The sequence below is a fragment of the Martes martes genome, assembly GCF_963455335.1.
Source record: "Martes martes genome assembly, chromosome: 6".
Classification (NCBI taxonomy): Eukaryota; Metazoa; Chordata; class Mammalia; order Carnivora; family Mustelidae; genus Martes; species Martes martes.
This window is the reverse complement of record NC_137893.1, coordinates 17,247,828-17,272,349: the sequence shown is the minus strand read 5'-3', so window position 1 is coordinate 17,272,349 and position 24,522 is coordinate 17,247,828. Positions and strand designations below refer to the sequence as shown.

At 40.0% G+C, this 24,522-nt stretch overlaps 1 protein-coding gene across 1 annotated transcript in view; it reads right to left on the bottom strand.

Annotated features, from left to right (window-relative positions):
* Positions 1-24,522, bottom strand: part of FRK (fyn related Src family tyrosine kinase) — a 100,344-nt gene that overhangs the window by 18,327 nt on the left and 57,495 nt on the right. The window contains exon 3 of the mRNA XM_080806997.1: positions 79-242. Coding sequence (XP_080663123.1) covers positions 79-242 — 164 coding nt within the window. The remainder of the gene's footprint in view (positions 1-78; positions 243-24,522) is intronic.

The following is a 24,522-nucleotide window of genomic DNA, read 5'->3' as shown; positions in this document are numbered from 1 at the left end:
ACAGATCACATGAGAGATACTCCAATATCTGAAGGCAAAAGGTTAACTTCAAAATGAACCAGCTTGAAAGCATTTCACCTTTAAACATGGTTTTCCCAGCTGGACACACAGGCCATCACTTGTCCTGGTGTAGTAGCTCACAAATTCATTCAGTGTCGAAAAGGTTCTTCTCTGGGTAAGGAAAAACGCCCCTTCATCCAGTCTTCTAATTCTGTAGTGTTTCACAGCCCTCTCATCTAAAACTGGAACACAAAATAAGTCCTATTAATACACTTCTTGCCAAAGCCAAGCAAATTTACTCATTTTGTGGTGATAGTTTCAATACAGGAAATAAAATTTTCCTAAGTTCTATTTATTTCACAACTTGGTTTCAGGAAAGACTTCAGGAAGTTTACAAAAAATATACAGCAAAAGAAAAAGGGAAAAGAACTGGGAAATCACATTTTAAAGGAAATATAGAATAAAAATAAAGGAGTGAGGTCACCACTAAAAAAGCTAGGCTTAGAGGCCTATTGGACTTGATTAAAACAAGCCATAAAACTAACTCTATCATTCTAGGGGCACCTGGTTGGCTCTGTCAGTAGAGTATGTAAATCTTGATCTTGGGGTCATGAATTCAAGCCCCACACCAGGTGTAGAGTTCAGTTTAAAAAAAAAAAAATTGACTCTCATACTAGCAATGCAAAGAAGGAAACATCAGTTTCAGAAATACCACAATGTAAAATCATAAAAAGCTCTTTAGAAACAGTTCAACTCTTCCTGGTACAGAGGCCACGGAGAATATTCTCCCATGAAATCCTATGAACTGGAGAATAAAACAGTGTCCTCAGTACTACCTGACAGTAATATAAGGAAATCTGCAGGGCAGCTCATTACACTGTCTCTAAATGCAGGCCGAGAACAGAATGTCCAAGTACAGTTCAATAAAAGCAATTCCACGGGGCCCCAAATAATGCAATCCATGTATACAACCTTCCAGCACGATCGCTTGATCCAAGGGCAACTTCTGTATTAGCTAAAGGAATAAACAGACCGCACACCCTTTTGCAAATCATCTGACTCAGAGTGGGTGTTGATTTTGCCTGCCACCAACCATCCTCTCGTCTTCTGGTATCAGCACCCCACTTTCTCCGGAGAATCACTGCTCCTTTAAGAGCATGTGGTCCTGGGGTACAGATGCCAACCCTGAGCCAAGGAATGAACAAGAGCCAAGAAGACTCAGTTGCAGGACGTGGGTTACAGAGCTCGAGGAAAACAAGAAGTCTATCGTTATAGTTGTTGTTTTGGTTTGGTTTCTGTATAACTGCTGGGATCCTGGAGCTCCTGGCAAAATCTTGTCCCCAGGCAGGGAGAGAGCTTGCCTGAGAAGCTCTTTCCTGGATATGGAAAGCAAAGCTTAGCCCCTAGAGCACCCCAAGCTTGGATTCTCAGCCAGAAGAGTCAACCACTTTTTTCACTTAAACTAGTTTGAATCGGTGGCTTTATTAAACCACTTGCATTCAGAATACTGACTAATGCACTTCATAAACTCACCTTTCAATTAGCATAATTACTGGTAAGTACTGAGCGGCATTTACCAGAAATACAGATATTCTGAATTCCCTGCAAAATATAGAAACTTGCGCTCCAATAATCAGTCAAGCTGGAGCAACACTCTCACAAAAGGAAAGAAGACCAAGTAGAAAACAGCTCAGTCCCAGCACGGAGGTTTACTGAGGGCACGCTGCTGGCGAGGACAATGTTTTCCTCACAGAATAATCAATGCACCTCACAACGGCTAAAATAAAAAACAGATAATAGCAAGGGGTGACAAGGAAGCAGAGTAACTGGAATTCTCCTGCACAGATGATAGAGGTGTAATTTTCACAATCACTTTAGAAAACTGTCATGATCTACTAAAGTTGAACATAATCCGACCTAGAGTATAGTGATTCCACGCCAATGTATGTAATCAAGAAAAGGCACAATATATGTGCCAAAACACATGTGCAAGAATGCTTTTAGCAGCATTGCAAGAGTCTAACCCTGGAAATAATCCAAATATCCATCAACTGTAGAAAAGACTAAGAAATTATTGTATGTTTGTCCGGGGAATACTGTACAGACAGGTAAATAAACAAACCAAATACACAAATGAACATGAATGAATCTCACAAAAATTATTTAAAACTATTATTTAAAACCATTAATTAGAAACTAGCAAATCTACTGATATTTGGAGTCAGACTGGTGTATTGATAAGATTCTGTTTCTTGACTGGGTGCTGGTTTACATGGGTGTATTCACCTTCTGAATGCTCATCAAATCAAACTCTTACAAACTGTGTACTTTTGTGACATAAGTCGTACATCAATTTAAAAGAATTTTCTTAGCAGCGCCTGGGTGGCTCAGTTGGTTAAATGTCTGCCTTCGGCTCAGGTCATGATCCCAGGGTCCTAGGATCGAGTCCCACATCAGGCTCCCTGCTCAGTGAGGAGTTTGCTTCTCACTCTGCCTCCCATTCCCCTCTGCTTATGTGCACATGCTCTCTCTCTCTCAAACAAATAAATAAAATCTTTTGGGAAAAAAAAAAAAACTTCAATGTTCTTTTACCAAATAAAGGTAAATATGTGAGGTGATGAATGTATTAATTAACTCAATGGGAGTAATCCTTGCACAAAGTATACATATATCAAATCATCACATGTACACTTTAAATATTTTACAATTTTCTCAATTTTTCCTCAATAACTGAAAAAAAGGATCACATCATCTGCATACAGAAAAATATTTTAGTTTCTTATAATACAGAGGGTGGGAGCACATTTAGATACTCCAAAAGCCATATAAGTTTATTTAATTGCAATTTCTAAAGTATCTGTAACATATTCTTCTACTCTCTGATCTGTCAGGTTACCATTCCCCCTGACTGTGACCCTTGGGACAATGTTATTTGCCCTATATAATCATCACCAAATGGAAGGGTTTTACCAGGATGTAGAGCTAAGCTCATAACAATTCCTATATATGGATTAAAAGGCTAACAGAAAAATCAAGGAGAGCTGTCAACAGTATTAGCCCAATTCATTTCTCCACAGAGTAACAGAAATATTAGAAGCAGAAAGGTAGCTAAATAGAAAGCATACCAACAATTTATATAAATGATTGGCTTGAAAATTCAAGCTTTGCCATTTATCAAAAAGGAAAGTGCATAAATTATAGAGATGTCTAGCAAGCTAATAGGGTTATAATCGGAAATGATTGGAAGCAATAAAAACATTCCCCTCTTTTAAACAAGATGGACAATATCTAGTTTCAAACTGAAGTGGACTGTGTGGAAATTAAACAGAAACAGGAATTCCTTTTTTTTTTTTTAAGATTTTATTTATTTCTTTGGCAGAGAGAGAGATCACAAGTAGGCAGAAAGTCAGGGGAGAGAGAGGGGGAAGCAGGCTCCCTGCTGAGCTGAGAGCCAATGCGGGGCTCGATCCCAGGACCTGAGATCATGACCTGAGCCTAAGGCAATGGCTTAATCCACTGAGCCACCCACGCGCCCCCAGGAATTCCTTTTTGATGCACCACAAAAGAGCTAAAGATTTCCAAGCTAGAGACTAAAATCAATAAATGACTGAAGGGTTAAAGTACTCCCTGTGATTTTTTTAATAAGGGATACAAATCACAATGATTGATATGGCTTTGGCGATTGTTATTGATTATAAAGAAAGCCTAAATAAATGTTTGCCAACTCTGTAAAGGTTTCAACTCTCAACTGTAAAAACCAAATACTTTGCAATACATTTAGAGTTCTTAAGCACAATAAATGTAGTTTCTCTTAATAGAAAAAACGATAGATCTGGAAATGGGAGACCTGGGTGACAATTTAACTTGTATATGACCAAAAACACATCAATCTCACCTGGCCTCTGTTTCCCCATCATTAAAATAAAAGAGCAGGCTTTAAGAAATCTCCAAATTTCCAATTGTTTCCCCCTTAGTAATCAAACATTTCTGATGGCTGTTGCTTTCTCCCCCCGAATTCCCATTTTTTTGTTGTAGTCCTTTTAAAAACAAGTAATGGGATGCCTGGGTGGCTCAGTTGGTTAAGGATCTGCCTTTGGCTCAGGTCACGATGCCACTGTCCTGGGATGGAGTCCCACCTCTGGCTCCTTGCTTGGCAGAGAGCCTGCTTCTCCCTCTGTCTGCTGTTCCCCCTTTTTGTACTCTTTCTCTCTCTCTCACAAATAAATAAATAAAATCTCAAAAAAAAAAGAAAACAAAAACAAAAACAAAAAAGCCAACTTAAATAATTCTCACCTCAGAGCCTTGAACACCACTTGGATGCTTTTCCTAGGAATCTGAATCTTCTCCTCGCAGCTGGTCCCTTGCTTCCGATCTCAGTTTAAATCCTCTGAACCACCCTTCTCCGCCCACCCTATCAAATGCTCCTCTTCCTATCTCCCTCCTATCACCCAGTTTAACTCTGAAATTATTTATCTCCATAGAGGTAGCTCCCTGATGGCACCGGCTCTGCTGTTTCCACCCCGTATTGACCCAGAGCTTGGCACAGAGTAACGACTAACATAAACATCTGCTCTATGAACAGACGGTGATGCACTAACTCTTGAATCTGAAGTGAAATCCAAGCTTCTGAAATGTCTGCTGCAAAATTAAATAGGTAAGTATACAAATATTTCAAGACACACGTCCCTGGAACTTTATTTTTAAAGGGAGGAAAACACACTTAGCCCCAGAATATAGATACTTTTAGAGGACAGTCATTCAAATTTATACATTTTTTTTTAATTTCTGAAGCATGACACAGAAATAACTACTCTATCTCTAACTGACAGCATGGATATTTCTATTTGGTTAATTCAAGTTTTCAACCTAAATAAGACTGAAAGACTATCTATCTATCCATCTCTCTCTATATATATATATGATGTACAAATTAGACCACAGAAGCTACATCAGGGAAATTCAATACATTGTAGTCAGGATGAAGGCACTTTCAGTATTGAGTAATCAATACTGAATAATCAAATCCAAAATATATGATTGTTTTTTAAAAGTGGTTTTAATTTGTTAGTAGTGAGCCCAGACGTTTGCATGTTGTCATTCCTAATGAAGATTGAACTGGGGGAGGGGTGGGGGATGGGCGGTCTCAGAACTAGGGAGAAATGAATTTTCTATTCCTTTTCTGGCTCATTGTGATCTTTATTATTGGATCAAACCTATCCCAAACTCTACAGACAATAAGTGAATGATAATGTTTGTGCCGTTCTTATTGTGAATGACTGAGTTCAGACTAATTAAGCATTCTAGTAGTTCATCAGCAAAAACCATAAGGCTAACTATAAAATATAATGGAACCATCCATCAACAAACTCAGCAGCATCATGATTGAATGAATTTAGCTAAAAGGCCAGGCATCCTGAGTTTATATCTTGACTCTCATTTATGCTATTTGACCTACGGGAAAATGTTTCACCTGTCAACAGATTAATCTACTAGAACATGCCCAAGAATTAGGATATATTTCAGAGATGTAGGTAAGCATGTAGGAGGAGTACAATAAAAGTTTGTGGAATGTTGAAAGAATTCAACTATTTCTCCCCCATGAACTTCTGTAAGGGCTGTGACATGGGTCACGTGATTATCTGGTCCCCTTCACTTCCAGAGTCACTAATTCTGGGGGGAAACTGCATGATCGTGATGGAATCTTAGGACTGCAGTCCTATTTGCCAGACTCAAATGCTTTTCTAAGTGGTCAATAGCAGATACAGAAGTCCAGCTTTCTCCTAAAGGTGAGATCTTACTTTATATCGTCTCTGTTGGTAGGAGTGTTTGTGCAGGAAGTAGTGCTGTGAGCTTCCAAGGGGTCCCTTCCCCATTCTACCACCTCACTAATACAGTATTCAGTACATATTAAAGCATTATGAATTCCAAAATATTCCCAAGTCAGATTTTTAAAAGACAGAACCTCCAGAAATGAGCTTTAGAATACAATATGAACATAAAGTTAGAGACTACGTCTACAAGACAAGAAGGCAAGCTAGTAGCTCAGTGAAAAATATCAGTGAAATGAGTAGCTTGGCATTTTACAGATAAACAAATGGTTGATTGAGCAGATTTCCATTTTTCAGCCGATCTCCTGGCATCATCTGGGCACAGCCTTATTCCTCTTGACTGGTAATAATCTGTTCCCATACTGAGTAAAACACTAAGACTTAGATGATTGAACAAAGGACTGAAAATCAAGAACTCACAGCCCTAATCTTATTCCGCCAGTGATTTGTTCTTTGACCTTAGGCAAGGAATTTCATTTCAGTTTCCTTATCTAGAAAATGAGAATAATGATCTTATCTATATATCCCCCCAGGGATAGTTTGAGTGTCATTATTCACAAAGGATGATAGATATATCTAAATGTGCAATGTGTGAGTACTATATTAGAATATCAGCAGTATCATCAAAAAGCTTTGTCAACAAGAGAGAGCCACTTTCAAAGTAAAATTTTCCACTCTTTGCACAATAATGGCTACACAACATAGTGGTCATCAAATGTATTAAATGAGGAAATTGCCATTAATTCTGTGTGACAGAGCTCCTGCACTTGTAAATTCCCATTTATCTGTACTTTTCAAAATTATTACAAAGATAGCCATGATAACTCCTCCAAAAGGCAATTACTCCGCCATTGCCTCAGAAATCATGCTGAGATGGGTCTACACCAGTAAGTAAGTAACACTTAATTGAATTATTGTACTGTATCCCCATTAAAACAGAATTCAAGATACACACTCATTTTACACTCTATTTTGTTCTATAGTAGATAGAGTAGGATCCCAGTATGAATGGTTTCGAAAGGATAAAGTACAGCCTTCTTAAAATATTAAAGCAGTATCATGTAGAAGAGTTGTTAACTCCTTTTCAGGAGAAAGAACACACACAATACAACCAAAGGGAACAAACAGAACTACTTTTCTGCGTACATCTCAGCTAGTGGACCCCCAAGGACGTCTGCCTTCCAGCCAGGCATATTTGAGAGTGCTGTGGACCTTGGTCAGTAACTATTAAACTGGTGGGCTAAGTGAAGCCCGATTAAAAGAAGGTTTTCATTAGTTGACTCAAAAAAACATACTGAAAATACCATTTGAGGACACATCCAATTACTAGGTACCTTTTTAAGTCAAAGATGACATAATCAGTTTACACATAAGTTGACTCTCCCGTATTATATAGCAAGAAATCATGAGCCTGACGCATATACTGTACAAATACTTATGACATTTTTGAGAAAAATGTCAGTCTTATCCTCAAGACCCCTACGGTCTGACTCTCTCTATAAGTAAGTCAACTCCTTATCAAAGCTGGCTCTTAAATTTTCAGAACAGAATGTCAATTTTACTGTTTAGACGTATGTTATCTTAAGAAGATGAAATATCTCAGGGCACCTAACTGGCTCCGTGGGTGGAGCACGCGACTCTCAATCTCAGGGTTGTGAGTTCAAGCCCTACGTTGGGTAGAGAGCCTACTTTAAGACACACACACGCTGAAATTTAAAAAAAAAAAAGAAAAGAAAATGAGTATCTCTTTAATTAATAGTACATAATTGTAACGTTGACTATTTTGCTAGATAACCGGGAGTTTCTCCCACAGTTTCATATGAAAACGGCATTTGCAGCGTCGAATATTGCAGAGAAAGTCTCCAGGAAACAACTTGACTCTTTATTCCTCTCGGGACTCTAACAACTCACTCAATATTATATCTGCGATAAATCACCCGGAATTTACATGCTTGGATTATATTATCTCAGTTTCCTACAGAAAATCTTTCACTGGGCTAAGATTTAATGTGACATGAGAGCCAGTGCTTCCACTTTTCAAAATTTACCCTAAGGAAATAATCCTAATATTGACATGCATTTATTTAGCTCTATCCCTGCTTTGTTCCAGAAAGACTCAAAGGCTTGCATAAATTATCAAAATAAAAGAAAACTTAGAGTAAGTAGCTAAAGGAAAGAGGTCAGAAGGTAAAGGGGAGGAGGACACTCTGGGAACAAGTCTGGTATCCTTTATGTAAGTTGTTCTTTACAGTCCGGTCCAGGTTTGCTAGAAGCAAGCCAAAGATTTGACTCCCTGCATTTCTGGCAGCTCATAGCCCTAAAGGAAACACATCCAGTTACCGGATTCCCTGAAGAACACAGCAGCATTAACTGAACATAGTAACATTAACATTACTCAAAAACAAAACGAAACAAAACAAAACAAAACAAAACAAAAAAAAACCCAAAACCAAAACAAAAAAACAACTATTCCTGGAATTGAAATGAGAGGAATTTCGCAGGTGGGTCTTCATAAAGAAAACACAGAACACGAGAAAGAAAGAAAGAAAGAAAGAAAGAAAGAAAGAAAGAAAGAAAGAAATGAAGACGAAAGAAAGAGAGAGAGAGAGAAAAGAAAACACAGAAAATGTAATAAGTAACATAAGCAGCAGCATTCTTGATATAAATACACTGACACATTGCAAAGGGGTGGCTCTTATCATGTCCATTAATGTGGGTCCACTTCCAACATGAAATTCAATAAAAGCATTTATATGGGAAGCTAAATGCAGTTCATCATCCAGAACAGGAAAAGCAATATGTATAAGGATGTTCACTGTAGCATTTTTATAGCGCTAAATGACTGTTAAATTGCAGTAAATCTGAAAATTGAGAGTTAAAAATATAATCATAAAAATTATGAAAAAACATAATGTGTTAAGGAAATAAGTGGGACACAAAATTAAGAGAATAGTATAATTGCAAACACGAGGCTGCATCTGGCGGTTCCCATATCCCCGGGGCCCTTTACCGCTAAGGGAACCCAGCTGAGGTTCCCTGTGAAAACCATAATTGCATAAGGGCAAAGATGATTACATTTGCCAACATGAAAAGATGGGCAGTTTTGTATTTTACTCCCTCTGTTTTCCTAACCAACAGTAATAAAGGTACAGTGACTTTAAAATAAGAACAAATACATAATGCTTCCAGTTTTTTTAGAGAAGCCATATAAAAATTGACTCTGTAAGACAAGCTGCACACATTCAGCTCAAGACTGCCCAATCTGATACTTGATATTCTTTATTTTTTTTTAACATTTTATTTATTCATTTGACAGACAGAGATCACAAGTAGGCAGAGAGGCAGGAAGGGAAGCAGGCTCCCTGCTGAGCAGAGAGCCCAATTCGGGGCTCCATCCCAGGACCCTGGGATCATGACCTGTGCTGAAGGCAGAGGCTTTAACCCACTGAGCCACCTAGGCGCCCCTACTTGATATTCTTTATATAAAGACCCCCATGAACTCATTTCTCTTCGAACTTAACACTTAAAATCAGAACGCATCTCCTCCTACAGAAGCCAGTGCGCAACACAACGTGCTTTCCTTTTTGCCTTATCTGCCAGGGAATCCTTAGCTAAACTGACTTCTAAACTGTGATAATTATCTCCCATTAGAGGCTCAGCAAAATCTATTTCTCTGTTCTTTTTCATTGATTTTTGCCTTTTTTATGTTTAGCTGTATTTTCCGCTGTTTCCGCACTGTAAGCCAACTTAAAAGCCTTTTGTACAAGTAAGCAAACACATGCACATATGAAATGGTAATCAAAGAAAGGTGCATCTACTGAACATAAGAAGGAATTCCTAAGGGAGTGAGCTGGCCAACAATGGAAGAGGCTAGTTCTCTGGGGTTTCTGTCCACGGGAGGTTTGCAGTTCCCTTTCAAATTATAAAAGAGTCCTCAGAAAGAGCAATATTAGACTAGACAGTCTTGGCAAATTCTACTAGTCTTATCAACAAAGAGAATGTGATATGTGAACAAGAAGAAATTTTAAAGGTGCTTTAGTCCCAATCCCTCCTTTACAGATGGGAAAAACAAAGGCCCGAGTTCTGAAATAAACTGCTAGTTGGGTGCAGGGCTGGAAGCCAAGTCCAGTCATCTGGGGTGCCAGCAAATGACAGTAGGAACAGCAAAACTTTCAACCTCTTATTTCCCAATTCTTGGTTTTGTTTGTTTTAACCAAGTAATAATTTATTAAGTCCTCAGGAGACTGTTTTAGATCTCAACGCTTTCTGAATGGCACCTTGCTGTCACCTCCTTGTCAAAACTCTCAGAAAACTTTCCCCGTGCTGGAGAACTTGGGTCCTGAAGTCCTCTTGTTCCCACCCACTTTCAGTAACTACCAGACCTATTAAACACAGTGACCATGAAAGTCACTGAGGAATATAATGAATGATAATCAAAATACTTTGAAATCAATTTTTACCTTCTTGCGAAAATACAAAGGACCTCCTTGTGTACTAGCTAATTTATTTTCACAGCAGAATACTGTCTCCTTCCACTTTTTTCCACTGTTTTTACATACGCATGACAACTATTGATAATTTGCTCTTTATTCATTGACATTTCCAAGAGGTAATAGCTCTCATTCTTGGAAATGTCTTTGTATTGAATGAGGACCCCTGATATATAAGATAGGTTCCCGCTATTTATTTCAGATAAGGATTTGATGATGGTTACACAAGGCTCTGTCTGGCTGGTTACATTTCCTTTGTCATCGCTTGGTGCTCACATAGTTCAGGTCACATTCGGGTAAAACCTTCACATAAAGACATACCATCCCCTAGTGACAGGCTGCACTGGGAAGGCTGGCCAACCATCCTCCTGATGACTCACGAGCTCAGGGGTGACACAGGTGAACAACTGTGAATACTCAGCATGACTCATCACTACTCCCAGAAAAAGTTCAAAGCACATGTTCCAGTGCAAGGTGGACTGACACCTCCATTCTTCTGTGCAAAAGGCAGCGCTCTTTATGCATAAGAACAAAATGCAATTGGCTTACTATGGAGCAGATGCCTCAAGCACGCAGTGTGCTCTGCGCTTTTTTATGTAATATTTTATTTAATCCTGATAGCAACCCTGTGGGATATGGATATTATTTTCATCACATTACAGAGGAGAAACTGAAGTGTATAGAGAGATTAAGTAATTTGCCCCTGGATACAAAGCAGATAAGTATTAGTGCTATGTTTCAAAAGCAGGTGATAAAACTCTGAATCCCACACTCTTAGACCAACTGATCCCTACTCCAGCTGTCTCCCTCGACTGCCAAACAGTTAAGTATTTTCAGGCAGCTCCCAAACGGCAGTGCTCACAGCTCTGGAAGCCAGTAAATGTAGTGCTACTCTTGAATCATGAGATGATGGTAATGCCGCAGATAAGGCCTGTTTCTGCAACTGACATCTTTTAAAGGGAAACAGAGGTTGAACGTTTCCTCCTTGAAACATTGTACTCCTTTCATTACCACGATTCTACTCTCTCTCTCTCATTGTGTCTCAGGCTTCTCCACCTGCATCTATCTGCTCCTTCAACATTGGTTCTGACCCGGGACATCACATAATCTGCCCCACCCAGTTTTTTGAGCTACCGCAGACGTCCAGCTTCTGATGACTATAATGCACATCGGCGACTCCCTCTGTAATGCTGCCCTCACTCTTGCCTTCTAGATCCCTCAGGCAGCTCAAATGTACCAAATCGAAACTCACTCCTCAAGTTTCCTCCCAGCTGGAATATTCTCTCAGTGAACGGCACCGCCGTCCTGAAACCCAGAGAGTTAAACTAGAGATCTGGGGGTCACCTTGGCTTCCTCTCTCCTCCAGACTTCTCATCCCTGACAGAGCACAACGCCTGATCCCTACTCCCCACCACCATCACCTTGTGAAGGCCCTCCCCAGTTTCTCTCTCCTTGACTATTACAGTCAGCTCAGATGCTGGTTTCCCTGCCTTCAGCATCACTGTCCTTCTGCCACAGTCACCCAAGCAGTCTTCTAAAACCTAAGTCTGAACCTGTCATTTTCCTTTTGAAAGATTTGCAAGTGTTTTCTGTTGCCTAAGTTCAGATGCCCAGAGACAATTCTCTACTGTACCCTATCTTCAAGGTTTAAACACTTATCTGCAGTTTCGCAAATGCACTATGCTGTTTCCTGTTTTTGTGCATTTGTACAAACCACTAACTCCAATTAGAATGCCGTTCTATTCATGTATTAGAAACAGATTCATTTTTCAAGGCCCAGCCCAGGCATCTCATCTCCTCCTCTATTAAGCCTCTTGGTCTAAGCAAGCAGACTGGCTCACTTGGTCCTTCAGATCTCACTCTATATTGACTCCTGCTATTGAATTTATTCCAAAGTGTTGCTCCAATATATTGTTGGGGATCAAGAATTCCTATACCCTCAAAGGTCCTTCCAGCTGGGCTAAGAATCAAATTGACATGAGACAGATTCACAGGAGAAAAACAGATTTAATATAAGCATACATATGGGGAATTCACACGGACATGGAAATTCCAAAGACAGCCGAGCTAACTGAGGTATATACGTCATTCTGAAGTAAAGAGAAGGGGGTAGGGGTCTGAGATTTCAGAGGAAAGAAATGTACTTCACAGAGTGATAAAAAGAGCAGATGCTTCGTAATGAGTTTGCCCTGTCATACAGAGGAGTCACCCAGATAAAATGTATCTTTGTTAATGACCTGTATTCTGGAAAGGCCCAAATTTAGATTCTTCTGTGTGCTCAAGGGAGGGACAAAAGTTTCTCTTGAACCCACAGGGTCTCAAGTACCTTCAGCTCAAAATAATCCACATGCCAAAGTGGCACATTGTAGGGGTGGGAGAAGGGCAGGACCTGTCCTGAACCCCTTCAATACAGTTGCATTTGTTTACATAAGACATGTCAATGAAGTATTCTTTCGTGGCCTTTGCCGTGGCTTCCAATGGGTGTGACATCTTTTCCCATCTCACTGACTTAGGATGTGGCTGTGTGATTCCTTTGGTGTATGGGCAAACAATATATGGCACATCCTCGCAGAAGCTTTAAGTAATCTGAATAGTTTGCCCTCCTCCTCTTTGCTCTGCCCCCATCTTCTGTTCTCTACCCCGAGACTGCTGCACCCCACACAGCCGCGGCTGCTCCTCTGGCCGGAGTCCCAGCATGAAAGCTGCATGGACTTGAACCCAGGGCTTACCACGGACAGAGCCTCGCCAAGCACAACCAACCCACAGTGCTCATGCAAATGAGTAAACCACCGAATTTTAGGGGCCAAAACTAGGTAACAAAGGGCATTTTAAAGAAAGCTGCATGATTTCTGAGTAATGTTTAAAAGAGGTCAAAAGATCCCATTTTGAAGGTAGCTACACCTTGCTCACACCAACTTGTGTTACGCTGGCCAAGTAACTTACACTATCTGACCTCCAATTCCTTCGATTATAAAATGAGTGTTGTGACTAGATGATCTGAAAGTCCTTTTCTGTTCAAATTCTCTAATTCTACTGTTCTAGCAAGAAGTTTTACAGTAATAAATATAGTCATTGCAACATCTGAATGTGGTGGAGAAAAATTATAATTTTTACTTTCTGGAGGGTAAAACTAAGACACAAACTTAAACAGTTAGATAAAACATGAAAATCCTGGGGGTTTGGCGTTGTGACAAAGGCCCATTCAGGAAAACGTGGTGGGTTATACATATTTATATATGATGACAAACATGCTTGATACTTGAGATTCTACCCCATTTGCTGGGCATCCCTCCCACTCCCGATAACTCCATTATTGTACCTAATCCTTGTTTTTTATAACCTAAATTACCAAAACTAAAAAAACAAAATGCTGAATCTACATCACAAATTTCAAAGAGAAAAGAACAAAACCAGTATCTTCTTAGGTCCATCTTACACAGCAATTAACATAGTTTCACGGTCCCTTTGTTATGTCTTGACAGCAGGCTGCCAGGATGGGTCAAATGGTCTGAGAGCTCATTATTGCTCCGGCTTGACTGCCAATGACAATGGCAAATATATTGCTTGCTCTGTGCCAGGCAATGTCCTAAGTACCTTTCCTGTACTATATTAACTCATCTAATCCAAAGAACAGCACCAAGAGGTAAATACTATATATTTTTCAAAGATTTTATTTATTTATTTAAGAGAGAGAACATGAGCCATGGGGCTGGGGGGTGGGGCAGGAAGCAGACTCCCCACTCCCCCACTGCCTACTGAGTGGGGAGCCAGATTCAGGGCTGGATCCCAGGGCTCCAAGATCATGGCCTGAGCCAAAGGCCAACGCTTAACTGACTGAGCCACTCAGGTGCCCTGGTAGATACTATTTTTAATCCTCATTTTGCTGAAGAGGGAACTGAGGCACAGGGAAGCTGAGTGATTTGCCAAAAGCCACCCCGTATAAAAGGAAGAATCCAAACCCAAACAACCAGGCTATAGAGCTCATAATCACAAACTGTAAAACCTTGAATGGGAGACTCCAACTAAAGCTCTGACTGACCTCATCTTCCCTAGCCTAGATATCCCTTCCCTAGCCTAAATATCCTTAGCATAAAATTCTGCTTCCAGATTTCTTTCCAATTGCCAATGTAAGGAAGCAATTCTCATTTCCATGCCAACCCATCATAATTCTGTATAGTAAAACAAAGTGTTTTCCTTGATTTCAAAGATTTGCTTACTCTTGTAGAAACCAGAGTAACACAGCAAATATATAGATATCTTTTCTATATGAGCGTGTCTTTTGTATTTAGTTGGCACTTATCTCCCACTGTCAACTACAGTGTACACTTCATGAGAGCAGAGACTATTGGCCATTGTAGCTCAGCCCTCTGAACACTAACTACACAGAGTGGGCATTAAATAAGGATTGATTGAATGAATGAATGAATGAATGAATCACAAGTTCCTGAAGGCCTGGGTTATCAGGATTATATACATAATAGAGAAACAGAAAATGATGCTTACTAAAATTATATAAAAATATGAATATAACTTTTGTTTTTCTCCTTTTATGCTTTTGCCTCCTCCATGTTTTACTTCTAGCAAAACATTTTTTAAAGCATCTGAAGGTGATAAGGAGCTAACTCTGCAGAGAGAAGGGATTTAAAGAAAGTTCCTGTCCTGCTAACACAAGTAGGAAAATAAATTTAGTATCTGCCACGTAAGGCTTTTAAGACAACAGAATACTTTCTCAGATTGTAGATTCTGTGCCAAAATTTCTAATAACTTAATGCAAAGCACGTTTCTAAAATGCATTAGAAATGACTTTGTGATTGATGCAATGCTGATAGTTCTAAAGCAGCTAATATGCATATTTCATTTTAAATACATAGTTTAAAATTAGAGCTACTAATTTATTAAATTGGATTGTACTTATTTCATTCACTTATTACATCATGAACACATTTTGGGTAACTATCACCACAGAGTAACTAGGTATCTGAATCATTAAGAAAATTGAAAACTTGGTCAATTTTTTGACATGATTAAAGTAAGATTACTGCCAGTCAGATGTGTTTCCATTTATAGCACAGGCTGCTGAATATATTTAAAAATTGTAAACTTGTTTTGAACTGGAATCAGATATTCTTCTCCTTCCTATAAATTAATGGGTCACAAAACCTAAAAACAAAAACAAAAATTTCCTGTACTGTTTCTGTAATGGGACGTTATCTCATGACATGCCACAAGAGGGAGCAAATCCCCAAAGCAAGGGTCTGATTGAAAGCCCTCCAATAGCTCATGGTTGTAAAGAGTGCAAGCAGAAAATAGACAGCATAGTGTTTTGGTTTTAAAACAAAGATAGACATAAAGCATTCGGCACTGTAGACAGTGTCTCTGTATAAACACCATACGAAATATGCTGGTTACGCTTCTACAGGATTCTTCCTACAGGATTTTTCAAATTTTTTTTTACCACTTTGGAATAACTAAAAGAAATTGATTAGATGCTTAATATAAGAATCAGGCCGCCTTGAAATGCAAACATTTAGTTATTCCCTGAAGTATACACTGGACGAGAATGCTCAAGACCAGTGGAAAAGAGGAAGAATTAGAAGGCCTGTGGGCCACTGACTCATTTCCAGAGCCAAGATTAATTTCCTATTCGATCCGAAACTCAACATCATGCCTTCTCAAATGTTCTTCTCTCTGCCTCCTGCTGTCTTTCACTGCTCAGCTTTTCTTTTACTCTTTCCCCTTTTTCCCAGTTTGTGATCATTAAATTTATATGTTATTTGGGCCCAAGATCCAGAGAGACCCGGGTTCAAATCTCAGTTCTGGCATTGTCTTGCTATTCAAAAACAAAACTCGGGGCACCTGGGTGGCTCAGGGGGTTAAAGCCTCTGCCTTCAACTCAGGTCATGATCCCAGGGTCCTGGGATCGAGCCCGGCATCGGGCTCTCTGCTCAAGAGAGAGCCTGCTTCCCCCTCTCTCTCTGCCTGCCTCTCTGCCTACTTGTGATCTCTCCCTCTGTCAAATAAAGAAATAAAATCTTAAAAAAATAAATAAATAAATAATAAAAAAAATAAAACTCATGTCTAATTGATCATGATCACATTTATAATATATATAGTTTACTACCTTGATAGTTACTTAAGCATACAGGTAGTAATGGATGAATTATTTATAGATCTCTACTTTGTCAAAGTGTTCAAAATAATTCCCATTTTCATCTAAGGAGCATCATTTGATTTTTTTCAAAGTAAGAAAGATTCTGAATAATGGCCATCATCTGAACAAAAAACTAATTTTGTGTGCACTATTTTCCATTTACTTCTACTCACTATTAGGTAGTGTTGACTGTTGTCTGATTCCCCCATAATGCCCTTCCTTCTTAATCCAGGAAATAATTGTTCTCTTCTCTGGGTTCTAAACACAATTTGCATATAAGTGCTTTATATGCATAATAATCAAATGCTTGTTATAGTCTGAGCTGGTTGTTTATACAGTTATGCCACACAACATACACAAAAGAAAGGTTCATGATGAATGGGTTAATGAATGAATCAAAGAATAAATGATTTAAAATAGTTCAAAATAAATATTCCTCCCAATATTTTCTATAAAGATTTTATTTATTTATTTGACATACAGAGATCACAAGTAGGCAGAGAGGCAGGCAGAGAGGGGGGGGGGAAGCAGGCTCCCCGCTGAGCAGAGAGCCCGATGCGGGGCTCAATCCCAGGACCCTGAGACCATGACCTGAGCTGAAGGCAGAGGCTTAACCCACTGAGCCACCCAGGTGCTCCCCTCCCAATATTTTTTAAAATTGCTTTTCTATATAAGGAAAAGCGAAGGGCGCTAGAATGGCTCAGTAGGTTGAGTGTCCAACTCTTGATTTTGGCTCAGGTCATGATCTCAGGGTCCTGGGATCAAGACTCTCAGCAGGGAAGCTTCTTGTCTTCCTCTCCCTTTGCTCCACGCCCCCCCACCCCAGGCTCTTTCTCTTTCACTCTCTTTCTCAAATAACTAAAAAATTTTTTTTAAGCAAGGCAAAAAAATTAGTAGCAAACTATTAAATGATTCAACCTTTAGTAAACAAACATTTATCAAAAAGATTTTCTCCATACAACACACTGCTAAGTCTTAAAGTACCTTGCTCATTTCAGAAAGTTAAAAAAAAAAATAGGAAGAGGGGAAGGGAAGTGCAAGGGATAGTCATGTAATAGCTGGTGTTCACCTTGCAGGAAGCACTGTTTGACTACAGAGACTAGGAAGGAGATGGCTTTGAGCAGTTCTATGAAGGGCTGAAATGTCGAGGTAGATAAAAATGTATGGGGTATGCAAAGGAGAGTTATCAAAGGCTTTGACTCTTCTAGATAAAAGAGACTAATGAGATACAATAACCAAATGCAACGCATGATCATTTATTGCATCAAAACACAAATAAATAAACAAAGGGCTAGCAAGGACACTAGGAGAGATTTGAGTACATACTCTGTAATAGATAATATTGTTCTATCAGTGTGAAATTTCTTGAGTTTAATAACGGTACTGTGGTAATATAAAAGTGTGTTCTTATTCCTAGGACATGCATACTAATACTAAAGGATTTAAAGGTGAAATAACATGATATCTGCAACTTCTATATAAATGTCTATATAAAGAGACATATATCAATATATGAATGATGGCGAGAAAGTAAATGTCACAAAGTATTACAACTGGTGGATTAGAGCAAAGGTACACAGTTAGAAGTTTTTAACTTCATCAACAAGATTGGGGGAAAAGACTTTATATTGTGGGTCTTTATTTGTCTCTGATCAGTGGTAAATTTTTTTTCTTTGTTTCAAATGTTTATATTGAGTTTTGGTGTGGAAAAGAATTCTGAAACCAAGTCGATCTTCATTCCTTTGAAATTATTTTTTTCCTAGATGCTCACAGAATTCTTGGTTTACACGGATACTAAATTATTTTGAAAAGATACATTAGTTAAGGATCTTTTACATGCAACAATGTAAGTTCTTTTCATTGACAAGCACAGATTTTTTTTTAATTCAGGAAAGTTTTCTTCTACTATTTCTTCTACTATTTAACTGTTGCTTGCATTTAATTATTCTTATAAATTTTCAAGGAAAGTCTCCTGTTTGTGCATTATTTGCCCTCACAAATTTTCACGTGTTTCTTCTGTCTCTGAGAGCATCTCAAGTATCCCTTTACATCCTGAAAGTGACAGTTTTGCTGTTTGGTATCTCCATCTTTTGCCTTTTTGTGCTGCTTCTGATGCCTAATTTCTTGGAATTTATATTTTCTTGAATTTTATAATTGCAAATCAAATGCTTTCAAGAATTTTCTTCTGTTCCTTTTAGTGAATATGTCTCCAAAGGATGCCTTTCCTCTACATCTTCAGATTATCTTTATCATCTCTTATACTACTATTTTTTCCCAAACCACATTTTACAGAAAAAGAAATGGTTCTCTATAATCAAGTGGTTTGGGAAACTCTGGGTTGAAAAGTTAGGTTTTTTTGCTGTAGGGCGTCTAAGACTTGAATGTGCTTTGTCGAATCAGGGTACAGACAATGTAATATGAGGTGTTCTTCAAATGCATTTTAACCCCTAAGCCTGTTCTATGGGCCACTTTCAGCTTATCAAAGACCTCATGTGCTGGTATAGAAGTTGGGAAAGTTTGTTACTGAGTATACAGAATCTCATTTCTTCTATTCTTCCCCCATTATACTCAATGAAAAGAAACTTGGCATTTCAAAAAAAAAAAAAATTGTGCACTGGTCCTTCTCTCCATCCTGTTGAAGGTGTGTACGTTTCCTTCTCAGGGCACACGCGTCAGGGCTGCTAATGCACCAAGCCTCAGAGCAGTTTGCCAATGTTCAGTAGTTGTTCAGCCCTTGTGGCTTTGCTGGAAGAAAGGTGGATCCTCTGTACCCCCAGCATACCTGCTGACTGTAAGGAACGGAATGCAGTCCTTGATGGATGTTTGTCTGCCCCTCGAATTCACCTGCTGAAGCCCTAATCCCCAGTGTGATGGTATTAGGAAGTGGGTTTGGGAAGGTGCTTAGATACAGAAGAGGCCGTGAAGGTGGAATCATCATGAAGGGACAGGGCCTTCAGAAGGAGGGGACGAGACCAGAGCTCACAAGCCATCTCTCTCTGCCACGCGAGGATACAGGGAGAAGGCAGCCGGCTACAAACCAGGAACACTCCTCATCAGACGTTCAATCTACTGGCACCTTGATCTTGGACTTCCCAGACTCCAGAACTGTGCGAAACAAACGCTTGCTCTTTTAAACCACCCAGTCTATGGTGATCTGTTTAACCAGAAGAATGCGTGACATACACCATCACAGGAGGGAAGAGTTCTCATTTCTTTCTTACTGTAAGGTTAAATTCACCGAATCTGCAACACACCGTCATTGCCTGTCAACTTCCATCTTTATGACATTTACTGTGTGGCAGGTGGCTGTCCCATGTGGATGCAGAAAAGGCAGGGGGCGACCAATGGATGCCAAGGGAAGACCCAAACCGGTAAGTCGTTCCACTCCGGAGAGCAGTGGCTGCCTGGTTTCCTGGTCGCCGCATGTCCTGCCTCTCGAAGACAGAAACACACCCTGAGCACAGGTCAGAGCCTCCCCACTCCTTCTTCGTGACGAGCCCTGACCTGCTGTGAAAGTCGGAATCTGCTCCAGCCACTTCTATGGCATTTCAGCGACATTCACACTGAAGGCAGGAGAGGATCCACCCGGAGTCTAACAAGACAGACTCAGTTTACAGAGCTGCTCTGATCTGTACCTCGTATGTGTGTTCTTTTTTTTTTTTTTTAAGATTTACTTATTTGAGAGACAGAGACAGAGGGAGTGTACGAGCACGAGTCGGGGAGGGGCAGAGGGAGAGGGAGAAGCAGTCTCCCTGCTGGGCAGGGAGCACAAAGCAGGGCTCCATTCCAGGACCCTGAGGTCATGACCTGAGCCAAAGTCAGCAGCTTAACCAGCTGAGCCACCCAGGTGCCTCTTACGTATATTCTTAAATAGAAAACAAGAGGATGCTAACTCAAATCATTCTTAGCTAGCTACTCTGTCCATCTAGGAGTACAAAATGGGACAAAATGTAAATAAAGAATCAGTTTAATTTGGCAACTAATAAAATGAAAAAAAATAACAGAATGTAATACACCTTGAATTACAAAAAGGTAGCAATTTCACCAACCTCCACATGACTTAGCAACTTCCCACTGATTTATTTAATATCTGGAATTCATTATTATAACATTACATTCAAAAAGCAGTAATAATATGCATTATTTTTGTGTTTTCCTCTATATAGCTCAAAATATTCACAGAGAAAGGGCTTTCTTTTAAGCAAAACCAGAAACTAAAATTTAGATGAATTAGTATGTGGTGTTCAGAGACAAGTGAAAGAAGAAGAAGAAAAAAATAGAATGCAAGTGCCCTAAAGAATACTGTGGCTTCTAGAAATGTTAGTCATAGATTTTCAATAAGACAGAAGATTTCTCCATGAGCCAGGGCCCTAGAGAAAAGGTTCTCTGCCTGTGCATCTGTGCGTGTATGTATACATACAGACATAAACACAGATATATGTACTAGATAATAAAATGTTAATTTAACTTTATAGAGTATTTAAAACATTTGAAATATAATTTATCAGTAGTAATGTAAAGAAAAGGAAATGTTAAGAAATGCCATAACTCACAAAAAAAAAGCCACTTGCTATCATAGGCAATGATATTTGCAATTAAGCTGAATACAACTAAATTATGACTTTAATTAAAAGGCATTTTCTAAGATAGCACCAACATGTTTAAAATTTAATACATTTTATATGAGATACTGGAGTTATTAACATAAAAATTTCTTTCTGCAGCATGTGCACTTTTTGAAAAGCAAAACATCGTTAACCAATATCAAAATGCTCCCAGAATCCATAGAAGTTTCATTGCATAATAAATTCGAGGAGCAATTTTTTCCAACCTTTAATCCTGACTCCTACTTGGGATATACAATTGTATTTACATTCATGGCTAATAGTAAAAGGGCTGTTGACACACTCTTGTGGCCGCTATGTCCACATTAATTTTAAATGAAGAATGAATGGATGGCTCAGGGGACCAGCATGAAACACATGACTTCTTGCCACTGGGCCAGCAACAGATGAGCAGAGCCAGCAGACCTCATGATGTCTGGGCGTAATAACAGCTCTTCCGTCAGTGGAAGTGAGTTTGGGTCTGAACCCTGGGCCAGGCAGAGACAGAGGCCACACTACAAGTGTTGTCCTTTTCCAATTTTGTCTCTGTCTACAAAAGTCTTATTACTGGAAACAACTAACCTGTCAAGGTGAGAAATAGTCTGTCGAAAATAAGCCTGAAGCACAGCAAATAGGATTATTTGTGATCGTGCATGGTCCAGCCTTCAGAGGTGGAAGAAAGTGACAATGGCCTTGCTTATCTCTGCTCCTGGTGGGCTATAGGGTAAAGAGGGGAGTGTTTGAGCATCTGCTGGCTTTGCAAATGATACAGCAACTGTGGAGATAGGAAGAACATAACAGAAGCAAAAAATGTGTGTGTCTTCTGCTCAAGGGGTTTACAATCTGGTTTGAGAAGCACATTTCTATCTACAGTGAAAGAGGTGCTCATAAACACAAATGAATCTTGGAATATGAAAGTTCAATGTGAAGGACAGACACAAGGTCAACACAAAAGGGTGAGCCTCTTTCCCTGGCGAAGCTGCTTTTGAGTTACCGACTCATTATTAGCCTTTGAGTTACCCTCAGAATTAATTTATAAGACATGCAGAAATATTTACAAAGTTGTATCACTTTGTACCCACGGTATCAGTCAGGCTAACCGTCCATGTTATTCAGAAAGTAGCAACAGATAACTCCAGCCATTTTCTAGCGTCAAAGCTACTTTCAATGCGCAAACACACAGTCGCCCCGGCTAAGGGCGTCTAACAAAAGTGATATCCCTTCTATAAGACACTTCTACCCTTTGTGCAGTACTTTAGTCAAGGTCAGTCTATTACTTTGAAGGGCAAAAACATTGATTTGGTTCCAATTATATCAGTACATTTACTTTAAAATTAAAATATGTCCTCAAGTCAGAGACCCAAGAGTCAGCCTAGATTCTGCGTCCGATGGTACCCTAATTCGGACCGGCCACTCACTCCTGTCAGTTCCATCTTCTAAATATTGCTCACCTCTCTTTCCTACTCTCTATTTGCCATACCTCTGCTCTGCTTCAGGCTGTCATCTGTGGAGATAAGCAGGATTCTCTAGTGAAGAACCCCAGGAGCTTATTCTTAATTGTGTGGCAAGGACCCACTGGGTCTGTTTCACTGTCACCCTCCACTTCCAAGAGATCCCATGGTTTCCTTGGATGAAAAAGGAGCTGCAGATTCCCACCGTGCCCAAAGCCCATAGGGGCTGAGATTTCCAAATAACCTGGGAAATGGTTGATAAAAAGCCAGACTACTCAACACCAAGGCAAAGACTGCTGCCTGGGTCCTCAGGTGATTCCCACACTTGCCCCATAAGAAAAGCGCAGCAATAGACAGGCCGTGTGGCTTCTGGGCACGCCCTGTGCCAGAGCACAGCCTCAGTGGAATGACCTGAGCTTGGGTCCCATGGCCCCTCTGTGTGGGATGATGAGGAACTCTGACACCTTGCACGCACCTAGGATTTCAAACAGGGATGAGAGATGCCACTGTTGTTTGCCCTGTCACTCTTCCAAAGACTATCATCGTCAACCTTGTCCCTTCTCCACATGCTCTCGAAGGTCAGACCAGGTCACTTTCTGCCTAAAACTTCCCCTGTAGAACAAGGTCCAAATTCCTCCCATCGTATGCAAGGTCCTGAATAGTGTAGCTCCAACTTTCTTTTCCAGGCTCATTTTCTACCATTCCTCTTCTCCTCTACTCCATTCCTACTACACACACACACACACACACACACATAAAACCCTGTGCACTTGCCTTCCTACACTGCTACCCAGCAACAGAAATTGGCCCAGAACACAAATGCTTCCTCCTCTGTGAAACCTCCTTGCCCCGCTCCTTAGAGACGGGCCCCTGTCCCCACCGCTCTCACTAGACAGCTCTGTTATAATCTTCCCGAAGACTGGGTCCTGGGACTGTGGCTTGCTGTCTTTGTTACCATTCACCGAGCAAAGGCCTGGCCCATGGTAAGCACTCGGATGTTTGTTGGAGAAATAAGCAAATGTATAAATAAACGAGGTCAACTCCTGAAGGCATCTCCCTGAATACCACCGATGGGCTTTTTTGCTTTGTGTCCTCGATGTCGTCATTTTTCAACTATTTCAATCTGTCATCGCTTGCTCTTGAAAGGGTTTTGCTGACGATGAATCTGGAATCCCCTCTACTACTCTGGAGGTTTCCATATGCAGCGTTGCCCAAAGTAAAATGACAATATGTAACGCAGAGTCTCTTCTGAAAAACCTACCTGCAGCTCAGTTTCAGCCCTCTAAGTGTATTTTCTTCAAACTGCATTTTAAACAATAATATAAATGTGTATAGAACTCCAGACATCAACTTAATATTAATGGTGATAACAATAACGATTGCCTTTAAAGGACTCGACTGAAGTGAAAAAATAACCAAGCAACTTGATGTGCAATTGAAATTTTATATTTTTCATCAGAAAAACAATTCACTCTCAGTGACAAACAACAGTAAGGCTACTAAAACTACCTGTCATGCATCTAATGAAGACAGATTCTCTGGCGACCACATATAATATGTAATATCCAAAAGGGCTGCTGTAATTCACAGCTAATTAGTGTCTTGCCATTATGAGAAGTGTCACGGCCCTAACTCTCTTTCCAGATCTACTCAGACCTCATAAGAGCCGACAGCCATGCAAGGATCACAACAAGCCAATTAGCTCCCACCCCAGCCCTGGGCTGCCGCCTCTCCAGCCCACCCCAGCACCCATAAATCACGCTCTGCCGTGAAGCTCTTCTGACAGCCGCAAGCCACTGCTGCCCAAGGAACAAAGACAATACTTCTAAGGAAAACGCGCGTGGGAAAGACAGAGCTAGAAAGGGGGTATTATTTGCCTTCCTTTGTCAGCAGAGCAGTCAGCAAGATGGAAGACCATCAATTCAGGCTGATTAAGGGGACAACTGCATGAAGAAATCAATCCATGGTCTATCTGAAGATCCTCAGTGGTAATCAACG